This window comes from Schistocerca gregaria, chromosome 1 (genome assembly GCF_023897955.1).
Source record: "Schistocerca gregaria isolate iqSchGreg1 chromosome 1, iqSchGreg1.2, whole genome shotgun sequence".
Lineage (NCBI taxonomy): Eukaryota > Metazoa > Arthropoda > Insecta > Orthoptera > Acrididae > Schistocerca > Schistocerca gregaria.
In genome coordinates, this window is record NC_064920.1 from 1,093,157,471 (window position 1) to 1,093,177,363 (window position 19,893).

Genomic DNA, 19,893 nt, shown 5'->3' on the forward strand with positions numbered 1-19,893 from the left:
GATTGCAAGTAATACTGCTGGAGGGAAACAACTGCCAAATGCAGACGTGAATCGAAGTCTTTCGACGTCAGCCGCTGCTAGCAAGGAGGAGGGAAGAAGCAGTGATTTGGAGAATGTATAAAGAAACACCGTAAGTAGCTTACACGCAAACATTATAAACAAAACGCTGTTTTTAACCTAAAACAAAGAAAAAACTACACACGTATGTATCCAGTTTTCAGAATAACCACGGAAGAAGCGTTTTAAATTAAAGCGGAACGCGTCTGTTGTAATTCTCCTTATCTAAACTGGAGTAGGCTCAAGACGGAAAAGCAATAGCAACGCAGGTTTTTGTTGTACCGGACTTTACCATAAACCACGGGAGACCGTGGAACCGGTAAATAAAGTAGCAAGCCATACCTCAGTGCCGACACAGAATTGTCTAACGCATTGCAGAAGTTACTTCCGGCCAGACGCAAGAGTCGAACTCTGGGCCCACACGATAGAGATGGGCACATAGGCTCGAAGTGACACCAACGTGAACACTTGGCTGGGGTAGGGGGATGAGCAGGTGCGACTGACAGGTGGAGTCAACCTCTACATATGTCGAATGGTACGTCATCTGGTCACGTTACATATCCAACACGGAGCGAGGTGGCGCAGTGGTTAGCACACTGGACTCGCATTCGGGAGGACGACGGTTCAATCACGCGTCCGGCCTTACTGATTTAGGTTTTCCGTGATTTCCCTAAATCGCTCCAGGCAAATGTGGGGATGGTTCCTTTCAAAGGGCACGGCCGACTTGCTTCCCTAATCCGATGAGACCGATGACCTCTCTGTTTGGTCTCTTCCCCCAAACAAGCCAACTCCAACCCGTATCCAACATTCGACAAAGCAAATATAAAGCTGTGTAAGTTATGTTATAAACTGACGTTTTTAGTCTCGAGGTTACTTTTATTGATGCGAGTGTGCCAGTGATGGTGAGCAGTGCCTGGTGTGGTGTGCCCGCAGAGGAGTTCGTGCTGGAGGCGATGCCGAGCGCGATGCCGCGGGCGACGGGCCGCGACGGCCAGCTGGACCTGCAGATGCCCATCTCCATCCACCTGGACCACCTGCACAACGTGTACATCGCGGCGGGGACGCTCGCCTGCGCCGTCGTCATCGTCGTGCTCACGGTAATTGATCACAGCTGCTGACGTCACCTCCCTGCCACTCAGTACAAAGAGTGGGCCAAATAAAGATGGCCCAGAAAGTACTTCATGCACCTTAAGGCAGACAACCCTTCTTACAACACTTGCACCCATGGCGAACTATGTGGGCAGGTGGCCTGTCTTAAGTGGTAGGACATGAAATGGGCTGACTTGGAGCAGGAGAGGCACCACAGGACATTTTAATTTCCACTGTCTATACTTTTACAAGTAAATTCCTAAAACTTTATCAGCATGACCAGGAAGGATTCAGGATTGACACTCGTAGCAGCGGAAGTTCAAAAACATAAAAAAATATTTTTTTCACATGTGAAATTTCATCATTTTTTCACTTTATTGGTTGCATTTGTCGCTATAGGTACACTTTTCTTCATAAGTAAGAGAGACTGTTCGATGAATTTTGCACAGCATACAAACCATACTTACAGGTGTCTGAAACTCTAGAATCTATTTAATGTATGAAGAAATGAATGAGCTGTTACGTTTTAAACTTTATCTTTAGAAAAGAATCAAATTTTGTATTTAATTATCTCAATTTATACCACAGTTTTTAATAGATTTGGAAAATTCTAGAGTTTCATACACCTGTAAGTATGGTTTGTATGCTGTGCAAAATTCATCAAACAATCTCTCTTACTTGTGAAGAAAAATGTACCTATAGCAACAAATGCAGCCAACAGTAAGTGAAAAAATGATGACATTTAATATATATAAAAAATTGTTTTTGCACTTCCACTGCTATGGGTGTGAATCCTGAATCCTTCCTGGTCATGCTGACAACGTTTTATGCATTTATTTGTAAAATTATAGACAGTAGAAAATAAAATGTCCTGTGGTGCCTCTCCTGCTCCAAGTCGGCCCGTTTGACGTCCTAACCCCCTTAAGGTGCATGAAGTATTTTCTGGGCCAACTGTAGTTTGCCCATACTGTAGGTTTTCCTGCCAACCACACTGTACCATGCAACGTTATGTACTAACATCGCGGTTTCCGTTCTACTGATGCAGGGTTGCAGCGAACACATAACAATAAAGCTACAGGATTTATAGGAAAAAAATTTCTGAAACCATAGCACCTCAAACTGTGCTAAAAATGACTTATTTTGATAGATCTATGTTGCAATGCATCACTGGAACCGTGAAACCTACCATACACGTGCTATCATGTTCGCAAACACTGAGACTTACAAGACGGCTGCTTGGTTTGTCTTTGTCAGCCAGTCACAGCTCAGAGCATATGACTACGTCAACTAAACTCACCATTAGATTTGTGGCTGGGATTGTGGTTAGGCTCCGAGCTAGTAGAAAGGTTAAATTAAGTTGTTAATATGAGTTGTATAATACAACCAACCGGTTGCAACAATATTTAACTTCACGTGGTTTCGACACTGACTGAGGTGTCTTTATTAGAAAATCTGAAACAGTTACACGTAGAGACAGATGGACACATTTACGAACAAAATTCTCTCGTCAAATATACTAAAGCTCCAAAGAATCTGGTACTGGCATGCGTATTCAAATACAGAGGTATGTAAACAGGAAGAACACGGCGCTGGGGTCGGCAACGCCTATATAATACAACAAGTGTCTGCCGCAGTTGTTAGATCGGTTACTGCTGCTACAATGGCAGGTTATTAAGATTTAGGTGATTCTGAACGTGATGTTAAAGTCAGCGCACGAGATATGGGACACAGCAACTCCGAGGTACCGATGAAGTGGGGATTTTCCCGTACGACCATTTCACGGGTGTACCGTTAATTTGAGGAATCCGGTAAAATATCAAATTTCCCACATCACTGTGAACAGAAAAAGATTCAGCAAGAACGGGACCAACGACAACTGAAGACAATAGTTCAGCGTGACAGATGTGTATCCGTTGGGCAGATTGCTGCAGATTTCAATGGTCGGGCATCAACGAGTGTCAGCATGCGAACCTTTCATAGAATCATCATAGATATTGGCTTTCGGAGCCGAAGGCCTACTCGTGTGCCCTTGATGACTGCACGACACAAAGCTTTACGCACCTCCTGGGCCCGTCAACATCGGCAGTGGAATGTTGATGACTGGAAACATGTTGCCTGGTCGGACGACTCTCGTTTCAAGTTGTACACAGCGGTGGACGAGTACGGGTATGGATACAACCTCATGAATCCAAGAACCCTGCATGTAAGCAGGAGACTGTTCAAGTTGGTGGAGGCTCTGTAAAGCCGTGGGGCGTGTGCAGTTGGCGTGATATGGGACCCCTGATACATCTACATACGACTCTCACAAGTGACCCGTACGTTAGCATCCTGTCTGATCACCTGCATCCATTAATGTCCATTTTGCATTCCGAAGGACTTGGGCAATTCCAGCAGGACAATGTGACACTCCACGCGTCCAGAATTGCTACAGAGTGGCTCGCTTAACCATCAAACTCTCCAGACATGACATTATTGAGCATACCTGGGATGCCTTGCAACGTCCAGTTCAGAAGAGATCTCCACACCTTCGTGTTCTTACGGATCTATGGACAACCCTGCATGGATTCATGGTGCCAGTTCTCTCCTGCACTACTTCAGGCATTAGCTGAGTCCATGACACGTCGTGTTGCGGCACTTGCGTGCTCGCGAGAGCCCACGATATTAGGCAACTGTACCAGATTCTTCGGCTCCTCAGTGTAGAACAACTTCTTCAAATCGAATTTGAAACCATATAAAAATTACAAGTACTGGAACTGACATAACTGTGGTATTTGTCTGTAAAAATTATATCTACGTGACGTAACACTCTTCACGCCGCTAAGGGCTGTAAAACGAAGCAGCAAATTAATACTCTTGGTTTCCACAAATTTGACTAGTTTTCTCGCGAGGAATTTAAGCTGTGCAACCTAACCACAAGATGGGTCACGTGTCTGTGCTTTGTTTGGTGATTTATTTGTGTTATAAATGTTTGCTAAGCTTCAGCTATAACTGTACGAACTTGGTGGTCAGTGGGTAACTGCATTTTCTTTTGGGAGCTCTGAGATGTTGACCAGTAACACTAAATATTGTCCTGCTTTGTTTTTTTTGCAAAATTGTCTGCAGACTTGCTAGTAAGACTTAAAATATTTGCAGATAAAAAGGTCAAGGGGTTCGACACTAATTTGTACGATGGCTTCAGTTCATTTCCTCTTTCCCGATTCTCATGGATTCTCGTTCATTTATCGTAAAACATTTCTGTTTTTGTTTTGCCTATAAAATATATAGGCGTGTTTCAGCTCTTAGGATAATTAAGATCCGGCCTGTACAACTTAGCCACCAAAATACATCAGGCAAGTAGTTCACTATAATAAGCTTCATGCTACTGATTTTGGCGTCCAGGTAAAAGAACACCAAACGTAAGGAAACAAAAAACCTTTCTGTCAAACGAAATATGCTTCTGCCTTTTCAAATGTTTCTCCAGTTGCGCTGTTCATAACTGATAAATAATTACAGCATTTTGTTCTCTGTTTGTCTTTTCATTCGGTGGTAAGCTGGAAATGAACATTATCTCAACACTCGTACAACTAATGAACTATTTGTCATGGGCTACTTGTGAAGGAGCTTTTCGGCCTCAAATTGTGACCTTATATATTACTCACTAGCATTTAGGCAGAGGACGTGTAGTCCGCTACATACGTGTATACATGAGGTCCGTATTTTGGCGAAATTAAATGTTTCAGACCCTCTCTTCACCTCCTCCATAATACGTTGTATGGTTCTCTACATTACAGATTAGAAAGGGATGGTGAGGAACAGATTTTGTGACTTAACCTCCACTCATGTTCTCTAGTTGTCACCAGAATACCTAAAGCGATCATGCAAGGGAGCACGTAAGGAGAGTTCTAAACTGTCAAACTTCGGAAGAATAGAGATCGTATACCGATAAAGATACTGGAGGAAGCCGGCATCTTACTCTACGCATAATTAATTATTTTTTTAAATATTTTGTGACCAAATCTAAAAAGTTATAGAGTCCGCTATGACTTAACAGCGTCTGCGTCTGCACGCGATTCTACCATTTCTTCATCGCAACTGAGATAGGTGTTTTCCTAAGTACATTGAAGACTCCAACACTGGTCTAAATTAGATTGTCAGTCAGTAATGACTCGTAATTATCTGAGGTTATTGATGGACCTTTCGACATTAATTGCATTTAATGATAGAAGGATACGTGCCATTTAGAATTTTGAGACATTGTACTGGTTTAATGGCTTAATATAATCCAACAAAATTTTTAACCTGACTATGCGATTCATTATCATGAATACGGTTGTGCCTTGAGTCTACAATAAATGAAGATTACAGCTACAAGCGGACACAACAATTTTTTAGAAGATTTTAATACAATGTTAAAATAAAATTAACTACTGAAAACCGTACGTATTCTTTATTGAGTATCTGTTTCTTCAACAAAAAATGCATAAACAATCGGACACCTTGTATGGAAGTAATCGATATTTGGCAACGAATATAGATGTTAAATGAGATGTTGTCTTTGATGCATTACCTGAAAAGTAGCAATTTCCAGTTGAATCTTCTTAAGAAAAAATGTGAAAACCAATAACGCTATGAAAAATTTGCAACAGCAAGGTAGTGGGAACCAAGTCAACTAAGTTCATATATTACTGTCATTCATAAATACTAATTGATAGTTATGAAGGATAGTGGGTAAATAGTGCAAGGTGTCCTCTAAACGCTGGAAGAGGTGAAAGAAGTGAAGAGTCAGAGGAAACAAAATCTTAAAAGTGAGTGGAGAACAAATCTGAAACCTTTTGTTTTGTTGTCTAGCATTTGCACCCCTCACCTCTTTTTTTTTTTTTACTGGACCACTACGCAACACAGCAGTGCACGTGCCACATTATTCAATTCAGATACAGTCACGGTGCAGTCCGGAAGACACGAAAATCGAATGTTCTTTACACAGTTATTTTATTTTAACAAATCATACACGAAACAATTGAAGTCCACTGGTAATATCATGCTTGTGGGTAGACCTGAGTAGTGACGATGAAGTAACGATTAGGCACTAGTCTTACTGAACTGATACAATATGCGATACTAGGCTTTGCAGTACCTGTGTGACAATCGTTTTCCAAAGTAGTGAAAAAAACAAGCAACAAAACACAGCAGGCAGCAGCAACATCTCATGTGATGGGTCACTGTGTTACGGACAACATAACAATACGTCACGTATCTAGTTGAGACTAGAAATAAATATGGCTGTTTGCAGCATTAAATACAATTTCGACATGTTAGGCTCGTTTTTATGCAATATTGCACACTCATTTTCAGAGACAAACAGAACAGCTTGGACGACCAAAGATAGGAATTTCATATTCCCTAGACATATACATTAGAATATTCTTCAGAAATGATTAGTATTTGAACCATATCGGGCAGCGAGTTCACGGTCAACATCGATATCTTGGAGCAACACCACGTACCAATAAAGTGTGCCTGCAGCTCTCGTCGCTATAAACCGAAGGCAATGGAGCAGTGCGACTTGAGCAGACGAGCGAGATACCTCGCTAGTATATATGCGAACCGTACCGTCAAATCAGTAAGTTGAAAGAGGGCGCGTTATTGGCATGTGTAGCATCCATTCGGGAAACTGCTGCTCACTTGGGACGAAGTATTTGGATAGTGCAACGGGTGTGTGCGCAGAATTGTTAAGTGAAGGCCGTAGAACACTACTTGATGACTCAGGTAGCACCACAGACCACCACCCTGAAAAAGTCGGTACCTCATACGAAAGGCATTGGGCTACAGATCTGCTTCCTCCTCGGCTCTGGCGTAACAGTGGAGCAGAGAAACACATTGTACACCGTCAGGAGTAACGGTCCGTCTCCGTTTATTACGGAATGGGCTACGCGCGCGTCGTCCACTTCTCTGCCTACCTTTCACGAGTGTGCAGAAATGGTGTATGGAACGAAGTCACTAGGGACAGGAATGGCATCAGATATTATTTTAGGACGCCCAGCTGCGAGTTAACAGGTTTAGAAACGCATTTCGTCTGCTGAGCTGAGCGAGCGAGCGAGTTCAGGACTACCTTCGTGACGTACGCGCCGCGGCCCGTCTTTCTCGTGGGCCTCGGCCTCTTGACTGTGACGTCATCACTGAGCGCCTCGGGTGTTGTGTTTCGTGTTGCAGGTAGCGGCGTGCCACTGCCGCGTGCACGAGACGTACAAGCGGTGCTTCCTGAACGCGTCGCCGCTGCTGCCCTGCAAGCTCTCCAGGCTGGACGACCCAAAGTCCCCCAGGTCAGTATGTTCGCTCTGACGTACTATACGGCTATGGTTGTGCTCTAAGTAATGAACGCTGGAGGGTGAAGTGTGGGAGCAAGGGGCTACGTGCTGTTTGGGTCCGTCAAGTGGACGAGGCAGCTCTCCAGGGTGTCCATAAAGTCTGGGTACAGAGCAAATTCTAATAAACGATAATAAAACTCTTTTTATGTTAATAAATAGTATTTTCACCATGATCTCTGTGCTTTTTTCTGCATAACTTGGTGCACTTTGCGAGAGTAAGGTGAACTTGATGGAGTACGTCTGTATTGCCGTCGGTTTAAGCACACTGGTAATGCGTTCATTCAGTTGGTTTAAATTTGTAATATTCATAGAGTAAACGTTCTCTTTTAGCAGACACCAGGAAAAGAATTGATGGGGAGAAATGTCTAGTGAACGAGAGGACCACTCCACATGACCTCTCGTTCCAATCCAGAGAGGACCTGTAACAGCTGAGCAATATGGGTAGGTAACGCATACTGTTGAAAAGAGTCTGGAAGTCCCTCAGGCAAACGCTCAGTTTGAGACCAATTTGTCTTTCTTCAGATAAGTCTCACCCACTACTTATTTATCAAAGAAGAAAGGTCCTAGAACATGAGCTTTCCACAAAGCACACCACACCATCATCTTTCGGCAGCCCTGCTGTTTGGATCACCATTGTCATAAAACAGAGCTTCATCACTGAACAACACACATTTCTTAGTAAAATTGACATTTTCATCCAGTTTATCTGTAAACCATTCATACATCTACATGGATCTATTGGGGTCATCCTCATTTAAATGATGCAATATCAGTAACTTGTACTGAAGAAACCTCTTCTCTGCCAGAATTTTGTGGATGGTTGACCTCGGAACATCCAAATCCTTCGATGTCCAATGAAGCGCTTTCCTTGGGCTACCATTAATCTTGGCCAAAATAGGCTCCTATCGTTTCTCCTGAAGCATTTGGTCGTCCTGAACGGGGTTTGCCCAACACACTGCCTCTTTCTTATAACTGGGTAGTTAATTTCTCGACGGTAGTAAAACAAATAGATTGAGATGTGGCCATCTAAGGTTAAATTCTTCCGCAATTTTACGATACGTCCATTCTTCTTGTCCACCTAAGAGCACCAACTCTACTCTTTCTTGTTTAAACGGAGCTATCATTCAGTCTAAACATGATCAAAATTTATTAGGATTTATTTTATTATTATTTAATTATTTATTAATTCTTATTAATCTTTATAGTATATAGAATATTTGTTAGAATTTATTATAATCCTCTGTGTATCCAGCCTTTGTGGACACCCTGTAGAAGTAAGTGCTGCGATCTGGCGAGACTGTACAAACTTCCCTCGCAACTTCCCTCACGGACTTTATTCTTATTAACAGGTTATGTAAGATAGGACTACGACTTCAACAAATGTAGACGGAAAGACGCAATTATCAACTATTTTCGAGAAAAAGGAGTATGAAAATTTTACGCATGAATATACACATTGCGGAAAAAGATGCAGCACCCTCGAAGACTGTGCTTTGTGCCACCCGGGTATAACAAGAGTCTCTGCATACTGAGTGGCTGCGGTGTTAGTGATTCATTTGTCACGATATTCAGTGATAAGAAGGCGCTATGGAGGCATGACCTAGCGCCCTCTTTTTTTGATTCTGCAGACAGTAACTGTGGTGAGTTTCGTGGTGAACAGTGGTTGTAAGATTCCCAGTAGCGTACGACCGAGTCCAGCTGAAGAGTACGTACTCCCGTTGAAAACCTTCACCCATGTGAACAAGGTCACATTTTGGTCCTGTGGAAGCTTGGTGGACGTATCGACCTATTTCTACACGCCTTGGGCACACTGTATCAATGGCGTGTCGTGGTCTTAGCATTGGTAACCGTAGACACGGTTCTGAAAGTGTCTGTACTACAGGCGGATATAAAGATCGCCGCATTCTGAGAGAAGCAGTGCCCGACCGAACATCATTCAGAAACGAAATATGGGCACATGTTGCACCTGACGCGTCACTAAGGACCACAGGAAACACCGTCAAGAATGTCAGGTGTCGTGAAAGAGTCGACTGGACAGTAGAGTGATGCTCTGTTGTCTGCAGTGATGGGAGAAGGTTTTGTCTGTGTGCGAGTGATGGACGTGACCGTGTACAGCGTAGACATGGTGAGCCTCCTATTGCGAAGTGTATTCGCCAATGCTACACATGTCCCCCACCCCACAAGTTTCATGGTGTGGGTGCCCATTAGTTACAACTAGAGGTCACATTTGGTGTTTCTGAAGGGTAGAGTAATCAGTGGCCGCCGCATTGCACAAGCTGTTATTACCGTGGTGTCGCCAATTCTTCCACTAGAAGGTGATGTGCGTTTACAGCAGAACAATAGACGTCCACATATGGCTGGTGGGACACAGCGTACTCTTCATCGGTCAAAACGACTGGCCTGGAAAGTGAGATCACCAGATCTTTCGCCAAGTGAACTCACATGGGATGTGGTAAAGCGGGAACTTACTCGTTGTCCAGAGCCCGTAAGAACCACAGCTGCCTTGCAACTAAAGGTGCAAGGTGCTTGCGACGGCCTACCACAGGCATCTGTTCAAAAAATGGTTCAAATGGCTCTGAGTACTATGGGACTTAACATCTGAGGTCATCAGTCCCCTAGAACTTAGAACTACTTAAACCTAACTAAGCTAAGGACATCACACACATCCATGACCGAGGCAGGATTCGAACCTGCGACCGTAGCGGTCACGCGGTTCCAGACTGAAGCGCCTAGAACCGCTCGGCCACACCGGTCGGCGCAGGCATCTGTACCATCGCTTACATGCGAGAATACACAGCACAGTTGCCGGCGGAGGAATTATTCACTGGGTATTGATGGGGCTGTTTGGGCACTGTTTACCGTGAATAATGTTTCATTTGTGTCATTTTGTTATCGTAAACTCCTACGAGTATGAACTATCTGTCACCTCACTTGTCAACAAAATTTCTTCGTTCTTGTTGCATTTTTTTCCAGCAACGTACTTTGTATGGTCGCCAGTATTGAGGGAGACCCCAGCCAAACGAGTAAGCCCTCAGTTTGATACGTGCTGTGTCTCTAGATCGAATCCCAGCAAGTATTTGTTTTTCATGTCAACGAAATTCAAACATATCTATAACGGCTGTGCAAATTAATGGTATCTGTCGAGAAATTTACTATTTTCAGTATGTTAACTTTGGAAAGTCAGATTTTTCTTTAGAAATTCTGGGGATAGTTTCCCATTGTAAACGTATTCCAGCAGGTTCATTCCAACTTATATCATGAGCACGTTTTCCCGGTGTCCGTGCAGATACTGCTAGACTTACCATACCCATTTTCCCCGTATTCCTGCACGTAGTTTGGACTCACTAGAAACATCTGGATCTGCATAAGCGACTTTTGGCTGCTGGAGGGTCTTCTGAAGTGGTTTAACGACTTTCAATCACCTTTCGAACTTCGAAATAGCAGGTATTGAGAGAACTGTTCGTGGAATATAAAAACGATTACAATCGCTTAGTAGTGGAACAGTTTGTGGACCAGATGAAATACCTATAAGATTGGACAAAGATTATCCAAAACAACTTGCTCCCTTTCTAGCAGTAATTTATCGTACATGACTTGAGCAGTGTACCGTACCTAGAGACTGGAAGAAAGCGCAAGTCATTCCCGTTTTTAATAAGGTCCATATGAGATAAATTAGCTTTTTATACCTGGGATTCACAGTCGTGTAGAATTTTATAATATTCACGCCAGTAACTGTAATACTTTATTTATTTCACGATGGCAATTTCGGCCTTGGACCATTATCAAGTGCAGATTTTTGTGGCTTTAAGCTAGTCACATATCATGTGACTAGTGATGGGCTAACGAACATGAGTATTTACAAACTATGTTGTTTTATGACATATAGATATGTCTACTCGCAATATCTAACAGTGTCACGAATGTGTTTAATAGTAATGCCAATGAGATAAAACGTGTTACCTCATTGTAAGTTGACTTAAAGCAACAAAAATCTGCACTTGAATATGTAACAGCGTCACGAATGTATTTATAGCAATGACAACTAGGTATAAATGGGTCAGCTAATTTTAAGTTTACATGGCTTAAAGCCACAAAAATCTGTACTTGATAATGGCCTAAGGCCGAACTTTCAATCGTGAAAGAAAGAAAGTGTTACAGTCACTGGCATAAATATGATGTCTTTTATCAAGTCCATAGGAGAGGTGCACACAATTATAGACCTATATCATTGATATCAGTCTGATGTAGAATTATGGAACATGACCCATGCTCAAGAATTACGCTGTCTGTAGAGAATGAAAACCTTCTCTATAAAAATCAACATGGATTCCTCAAACAAAGATCCTGCGAAACTCAGCTCAATTTTTTCTCCATGAGATTCACAGCACCGTATACGACGGCGCTGAAGTTGATGCTGTGTTCCTTGATGTCAGAAAGACATTTGACATCGTATCGCCATGCCGTTTCTGGGGAAAAAATACGAGCATATCGAGTGTCGCAGTGGATTTGTTTCTGGATTCAAGATTTCTTTCCAGATGTACGCTTAAAAATTTTAAAACTCCATTTCCACGAAAACGAATGAGAATTGCGTGCTTATGTTCACATATGTTGAAGTCCTACCAGTGGCCTACACATCCTGTCAATATGGATCAAATCGGCGAGAGAATTTCCTACTGTCCCCTTTCGACTGCCATTTAAGATAGGGATTCTGATGATCCTGGATTTCGTTGGATGTGTGCGAATAGACGTCAAAACCGACGATTACACGGAGACTCTAAGTTGCGAAACTAAGTTTCTAAGCTGTGCTGCCAGCATCCACGGTGCACAGTTACGAAAGTCGTTAACGAAACTATTCAGTTTTGGGTCCTTCTAACTTCTAAGACTAGGTCAAGTGGAGATTCAATACACGCTACATGATGTGGGAAAATTGAGAAAATTGTTTTTTCATGGATAGTTAAGCGTTGCAATAGGTGAATGTAGGGCGTTAATTGATAAGCATTAACAGAGTAAAGTGCGACGAAATACTGCAGTTGGGAGAGCTGTTACTGATACGAACGATGGGGGACTGACAGTGTTAGAGGTAGTAGCCATAGTACATTACGGACAAAGTAATAATATATGTAAATTAATTCTACCAATTTAACAGCAGAAGTTTCGTTTCTGATAGGACGATGGTGCTCCGGCAGTCAAAAAATGTCGAAACTGAATCGCACCTTTATGCCACACGGTAGACAGCCAGTAAGCGATTCATGAAAGTAGTTTCACAGCACTAATTTCAAGAAACGAGTTTCGCATCTTAATGTCTCCGTGTGAAGCAGGCATTATGCTGTAGTTGCCCCCTTGTGTAGCTGATTGCAGAGATTGTTAATGTGGTGTTGTTCAAGACAATTGGATAAATGAGGTCGTGGTAGCCACCAAATATAGGTGGTATAGCGAAACGACAGCAAGTGTCATCTGATTGTGTGAAAACATAGAGATTATGGAGGTATAACAAACGATATCTTGATCTTCAAAGTTTGTATTATTCTGTACGAAGAGTATAAGGAAAAGTTAAGAAGAAATTCCATGAGCCTGTTGCCGACATAAAATAGAACGATGCACTTTCCCTCAAGTTCAATCTGGGAATGGACTGTGGTCTACATTGGAGATTTTATTACACTTCATTACGTATACGTAATTACTTATTAGATTGGCCATGGTAACCGCACTCCGTCTTAAGTTTCCGAAATCAGCCTGCTCCATATTCCTCTGTCCATGTCTTCTTCTTCAACGTGTTCCATCGTCCTTATTTCCTCTCTGATCCTGTCATTCCAGGTCAGCCGTGGTCTTCCCTTCGGTCTGTCGCCCCTGATGTCTTCTTCCAGCACCTCTCTGCTGATTTGGCCTTTTCGACGCATTGCGTGCCCATATTACTTCTCCTCTCTTCAGTCACGGCCATAATGTCTGTAGGAATCAGCATGGGTTTCGAAAAAGACGATCGTGTGAAACCCAGCTCGCGCTATTCGTCCACGAGACTCAGAGGGCCTTAGACACGGGTTCACAGGTAGATGCCGTGTTTCTTGACTTCCGCAAGGCGTTTGACACAGTTCCCCATAGTCGTTTAATGAACAAAGTAAGAGCATACGGACTATCAGATCAATTGTGTGATTGGATTGAGGAGTTCCTAGATAGCAGAACGCAGCACGTCATTCTCAATGGAGAGAAGTCTTCCGAAGTAAGAGTGATTTCAGGTGTGCCGCAGGGGAGTGTCATAGGACCGTTGCTATTCACAATATACATAAATGACCTGGTGGATGACATCGGAAGTTCACTGAGGCTTTTTGCAGATGATGCTGTGGTGTATCGAGAGGTTGCAACAATGGAAAATTGTACTGAAATGCAGGAGGATCTGCAGCGAATTGACGCATGGTGCACGGAATGGCAATTGAATCTCAATGTAGCGAAGTGTAATGTGATGCGAATACATAGAAAGATAGGTCCCTTATCATTTAGCTACAAAATAGCAGGTCAGCAACTGGAAGCAGTTAATTCCATAAATTATCTGGGAGTACGCATTAGGAGTGATTTAAAATGGAATGATCATATAAAGTTGATCGTCGGTAAAGCAGATGCCAGACTGAGATTCATTGGAAGAATCCTAAGGAAATGCAATCCGACAACAAAGGAAGTAGGTTACAGTACGCTTGTTCGCCCAATGCTTGAATACTGCTCAGCAGTGTGGGATCCGCACCAGGTAGGGTTGATAGAAGAGATAGAGAAGATCCAACGGAGAGCAGCGCGCTTCGTTACAGGATCATTTAGTAATTGCGAAAGCGTTACGGAGATGATAGATAAACTCCAGTGGAAGACTCTGCAGGAGAGACGCTCAGTAGCTCGGTACGGGCTTTTGTTGAAGTTTCGAGAACATACCTTCACCGAAGAGTCAAGCAGTATATTGCTCCCTCCTACATATATCTCGCGAAGAGACCATGAGGATAAAATCAGAGAGATTAGAGCCCACACAGAGGCATACCGACAGTCCTTCTTTCCACGTACAATACGAGACTGGAATAGAAGGGAGAACCGATAGAGGTACTCAGGGTACCCTCCGCCACACACCGTCAGGTGGCTTGCGGAGTACGGATGTAGATGTAGATGTAGAATTTGTTCTTCACTAGTCCAAAAATCTGTCTCTGAACAGCATTCTCAATTGTCAGGAATTTTTTTCCTTCTTTCTTTTTTCTTTTTGTCTTTTGGGTTCGAGTGCAGGTCTGTGCTCTGTATAGGACCACTGGTTGTATTACAGTAGATCCTCATCTTCGTGGACCTCGACTAAATCCGGCAATTGTGCAGCTTTCGGGCTGTAGACCTTGACCTGTTCCCTGCTTGAACTCTTGAATTTCCTGATTATCTCGTTCCTACCACTGAGTACTCCCGAACTGTTAGACTGCTCGTATTTCGTAACAAACTACTGGTTGTCACATCGACGTTGAAGGTGTATGCTCCCCTATGATATACTAATGTTATAGTTTACCATTGCTTATGACCAAGGACGGGCTGTCAAAGATGGAGTACAGGAGCATAGAAACTCGTTACTGCAACTTGCGGCTGTGCATTGAATATTTGACCCTGTTATAACAGGATGTAGTGAGTTAAAAACCGGAATAGCATGTGTAGATAAATTTTCCGCAAAAGGTATCGTCCTAAATGGGAGAAATTCAACGCTGCTTATAGAGACGGAAGAGATACTGATTTGCTGAAGCCACTGAGAAATGACCACGGTTTTCTTCAAAGAATTATTGGGAAAGTATTTGAGGACGTGGTGTTGAAGCACAAGGATTATCCACCGCCGATCTCCAATACCGAAAGTTCCACAATATTGACTGATAACGGATGGGGCCTCTTGCAGTCGTAATGGTATATTCAACTGTCGCAGTAAATAAGTCTGGGATGATTGACCCTTCCACCACTTACCTGGATGGACGTAAGTACTGAAAGGACACACATTACGATACATAATACGATGTAGGAAACAGCTTACACTGGTCTCGGAACGGATAAATATAGATCCTATATGGTATTACAGGGAATGTTGCACAACTACTCCTGAAAATAACGGCCAGTTCAGGTAATGATGATGGAGGTATGTAGCGACCATTTACCTTCCTCTGTTGACATTGGTGACCAGTGATAATGCGACATTTCACCCCCATGCAAACAAAATCAGTCCTGAAAGGCGCCATGTTCGGGAACAAAGGTCCTGTCGTCTCGGAAGGCAGCATCACCATTGGGGAGCAAACAGAGCACCACGGGATGGAAATAATCAGTCAAATTGGTCACGTGATCCTCGGAAGTGTTACTGCCTTGCAGAGTAACCATGGGGCTGATGGAATACCACGATATGACTGCCCATTCGTCAACCAACCGCCGCTACGTTTCACTCTTGGGACATCAACGCTGCCACAAATTTGGCAATAGTGTGAAAGAAGATTCAGCTGACCAAATGACATTCTTCCAGTGCTCGACAGCGCGGGTTGGCCTCGGTACCACGTTTGTTGTTACGGGCATTTGCCCCACTGAAGTGTGGCTTTGGAATTCTAGGTCGCCCGGAAATTACAAGTTTATCAGGTCCCCTTTGTGTTGTTTTGATGTTGACAGGTTTCTCAAGCACGACATTCAGTGTACGACTTTCAGTTGTGCACTGACTTCTTCAACTGTCGACTTCTTATGTTTCGGCACACACACATTTTCTTCGGCATTGCGACTTAGCGGATGATGTTTTTCCGTTTTCCCTGTATGCGGTATAAATACCCGTCACAGTGCCTCTTGAAATACCAAACACTTTGGCTTATTTGGTTACGGAAGCACGCACCAATACGAGCACCAACATTATTCCCACTTTCGAATTCACTTAGCTCTGACATAACGCAGTCACAACTAAATAGAAAACGTTTAGGACCACAATCAACACTTGCAACAACTGAGGACTTTGTACAAGGGTCATTTGTGGTCAAATACAACAGCGCAACCTGCAAGGTTGGCTAAAATCTGCATTTATGTTCAAGTATGAATTTCTGACGATGTTTCTATAATTTTGTCCAACCCCTGTACGTCTGCCACATTGGGTATCAGAGAACCGGTGAGAATTTACTGAATGTTATTGCTATGTATCACTGCCCTAAAGGGAAACGTACTGTTCGTTAAAGAATACTCATAAATCACATTTCACAATTGGGTTTTGCTGTCTTTAGGTTCCATTGTTAAACCTCCGCTCCTTATTGTCACGTTGAGTCGGCTCGCGCCAGCAGATATCAAACCAATCAGCAGATTTGCAAGAAGGTCGGCTGTTGTGTATCCCTGGATAATGCGAGTCAATGAATTCCATGCTCGTATTGATGTTAGCCACTCCAGAAGTGGTAGCCATATTGACCACCTATAACGTAGGTTAAGTACTTGAATAACTGCTCTATCAACTGATATGTGGGTCATTTTTTGTGTATTTCGTTTTTGCGCAGGTACATATGAACAACGCTGTAAGAGCCACCCCTCTCCATATTGGAAAATGAAATAGCGGGAAATATAACTTCATATTGTACATCTGTTGTAATAACTGTCCACCAGTATTTAACAGCACCTTCCCCACAGAAAAAAAAAGTTGTGAAAGGATTAAATTGCAAATGATACGCTCGTTCAAGATCAACAGTTACAGTTGCCTTTCGACTAGTGACCCAGAATTGTACAACTCACTAATTACAAGTCATTTGTTGTCACACCGTCTTGACGGTGCAGATTACGTGGTATGCGTTCATCTGTGAAATCACAGATATTGATGTCAATGAGAGGATGTGGCTTCGACGTAGTGATATACCATTCCACTTTGATACTAATGCCCGTGAGCACATAAAGAACAGATATATTGCGTCTGAAGGAAAGTTATACCTCACGGCTGCATCATATTTCCATTGTAGATTTTTGCTATGGGTTTAGATAAAGTCGTTGATAAAAGCAACACCAAAAGAAATAGAACAGAAACAAACTGGTAGCGAAGTACTTGCCTGTTGGATTGTACGACACACTACACCGATGTTTGAGAGAGTGTTGCAAAGCTCTACGCACCGTTTTGATGCATGCAACAAACCTGGTGGTCGTCATGGACATTTGTAATGAGGTTAAGATGGTGGTATGAGGCTCAATTCGTTTATGTCACTGAGAGAACTGAATACATATTTACTAAATCTGCTCGGATTATCAGCAGAGTCGTTGGATCGTGTTGTCGCATCGTTTTGGCGATTTTCGTAATTGTCACCTCATGGTGAAGTGTCGTGTGCATATCCAGTTCGTTTGTCCACCAGAGATTTTTCTTTCATGGATGTGTCAGTCACACGGTTCCCAAAGAGGTTTCGTGGCAATACTTCTTTTAGTCGGGGGGAAGGAAGCGTGGCAGAAGATAGAGACATGGAAGGGGATCCAGGCGTGAAATCCGGGTATTGTCCGTCTATTCCGTTACCTGACGCCACCGGTTGCACATAGAGGCGTTTCTGGCTTACTTTTGGCAACGCTCGATCCAATGTAACCGCCGTCCCAGTTGTCAAAATCGTCAAATTCTCGTGCGTGCACTGCCTCCTTGATGTCTGTATTCCAGAGCCCCCTGGCGCAGCTTAGCACAAATATGTGGCCTTCGTTGATGCTGTGCGCTGTGGCTGCAGATTTGACGGTTTGGCTGAGGCGAACGCTCTTCACATGTTCCAAGCAGTGCTGTGGGACGCATCACTGCGTCCTGGCCAATGTACTGCATGTCACACCCGCTACTGGTGCTGTTAGAAACAGGTGTCCATAGGCCGAAGCCTTTTCTTTATTTTAATTCTTGACAGGAAAATAGTTTAATTCTGTGTTTGTCCACAAGCGTGGCACTCTTTGCCCATCATGTGTAGATGTAAAGGACGTAGATGTAGATTATTTTTACGTCTATGGTGTATTTCTTGGATGTAACCTGTAAATTGTGCACAAAATGATGCAGGTCATCATGTGAGAGGAAGACGTTTTATGTTTCTATTCATCTGAATGAAGCTGTGAGACATTAATCTCGACTCCTGAACGATTTTTTCCATGTGAATAATAACAAAGAGGGGTGAAAACCTGCGTCTCTGTCGGATTCCTGCATTTATTTTGACCCCCCCCCCCCCCTCTGATAATTTGTCCTTATTCTCGATGAAGATTAAGTTTGTTCTGTAAATTGTATACATCTTATCGATACTTTCCTGGTGACGATGATCATCAGCTGTAACCTGTAATAATTTGTTTCTGATGAATTTGTCAAAAACTTATTTGAGTTCGAGGAAGGCAGAATGTGTTTCTAAATTGATTTGTCTTCGGTTTCCTAGCAGCAAATTAATTGAAAAATTGCTATTTAAAATGTTACTTGTTATTTTAGTGTCAAGTACAATTGATGAAGTTAAAACATGTAGTTCTTAAGATACGTAGGTGGTAAACTGACAGAGCCTTGGTGCACACTTTCAGTGGAAGGAAAAGGTATAGCAACTGATGCTTTGTGTAAGCCACGTGCACTGAACAACACAATTAAAGCCTCGCTTTTTTGACACAGCTGTAATTGTCCCCCAATAAGACACATGTTTCAAATTTGGCTCAAAGTGCCTACAATCTTTCTCTGTAATGGTTCAAAACCGTGCCGCCCTGAGGCATCACCCTCGGCTTCAGGGACACTTCAGACAGGAATGCATCGATGCTTGTGGAGAAAAGGTCACAGCTCGGAAGTTCATGTGACGTGTAAGGTAGATTAATGATTCCGTATTTCCACCAAATATCACCACAATTCTGCCCAACGCCATCGTGGACATGTGGGTACCACGTCATACACCCACTCAAAACTGCATATCATCTCTCCTTTTGATGCCTCTGCCATGGGTTCAGAACCGTTACACCCAGCGTCTAAATCACGCATTTTACTTACGAATTGTCTAGGAAAACAATTCATGGACACCGACACTCAGAATCGACATGAAAAGTTCCCATAAAGTGGAGTAAAGGGTGTCAGTGAAACCAGTCATTCCCTTGTTTCTCATACATTTAGGGGCCGGGAACGGGATTGTGGGACTGCAACCCCATTGAGCATGGTCATACGCATATGGAGTGTAGCGGTACAGCAATTTTTGATCTGATAAACAGGATGAGAACCTATAGGGACCGCTCAAAAGAAATTTCAATCTATTCCTAAGTAGCAAAGGCTGTGTGGGCTTTTGTAACTCTACAGTTCCGCGTCCTTCTGTGTCGTGATCACAGAGGGCACGTTGGCATGCGCGTGCATAAAACGGCAGAGGATGCCTCTAGGACCCCCACTTGGACAAGAGCCTCGGTGCTATCTACGCACCTTTGTCGAGCACGTTAAAGATGACCTGTCAGAGGCTTC

The 19,893-nt window shown here is 43.1% G+C and overlaps 1 protein-coding gene across 2 annotated transcripts in view; it reads left to right on the forward strand.

The window, feature by feature from the left end:
* The window catches only part of LOC126282112 (atrophin-1-like), an 829,584-nt gene that overhangs the window by 798,968 nt on the left and 10,723 nt on the right, over positions 1-19,893 (forward strand). For both annotated transcript variants that reach the window (XM_049981578.1, XM_049981586.1), the window contains exons 13-14: positions 991-1,154; positions 7,336-7,445. In XM_049981578.1, coding sequence (XP_049837535.1) covers positions 991-1,154; positions 7,336-7,445 — 274 coding nt within the window. The remainder of the gene's footprint in view (positions 1-990; positions 1,155-7,335; positions 7,446-19,893) is intronic.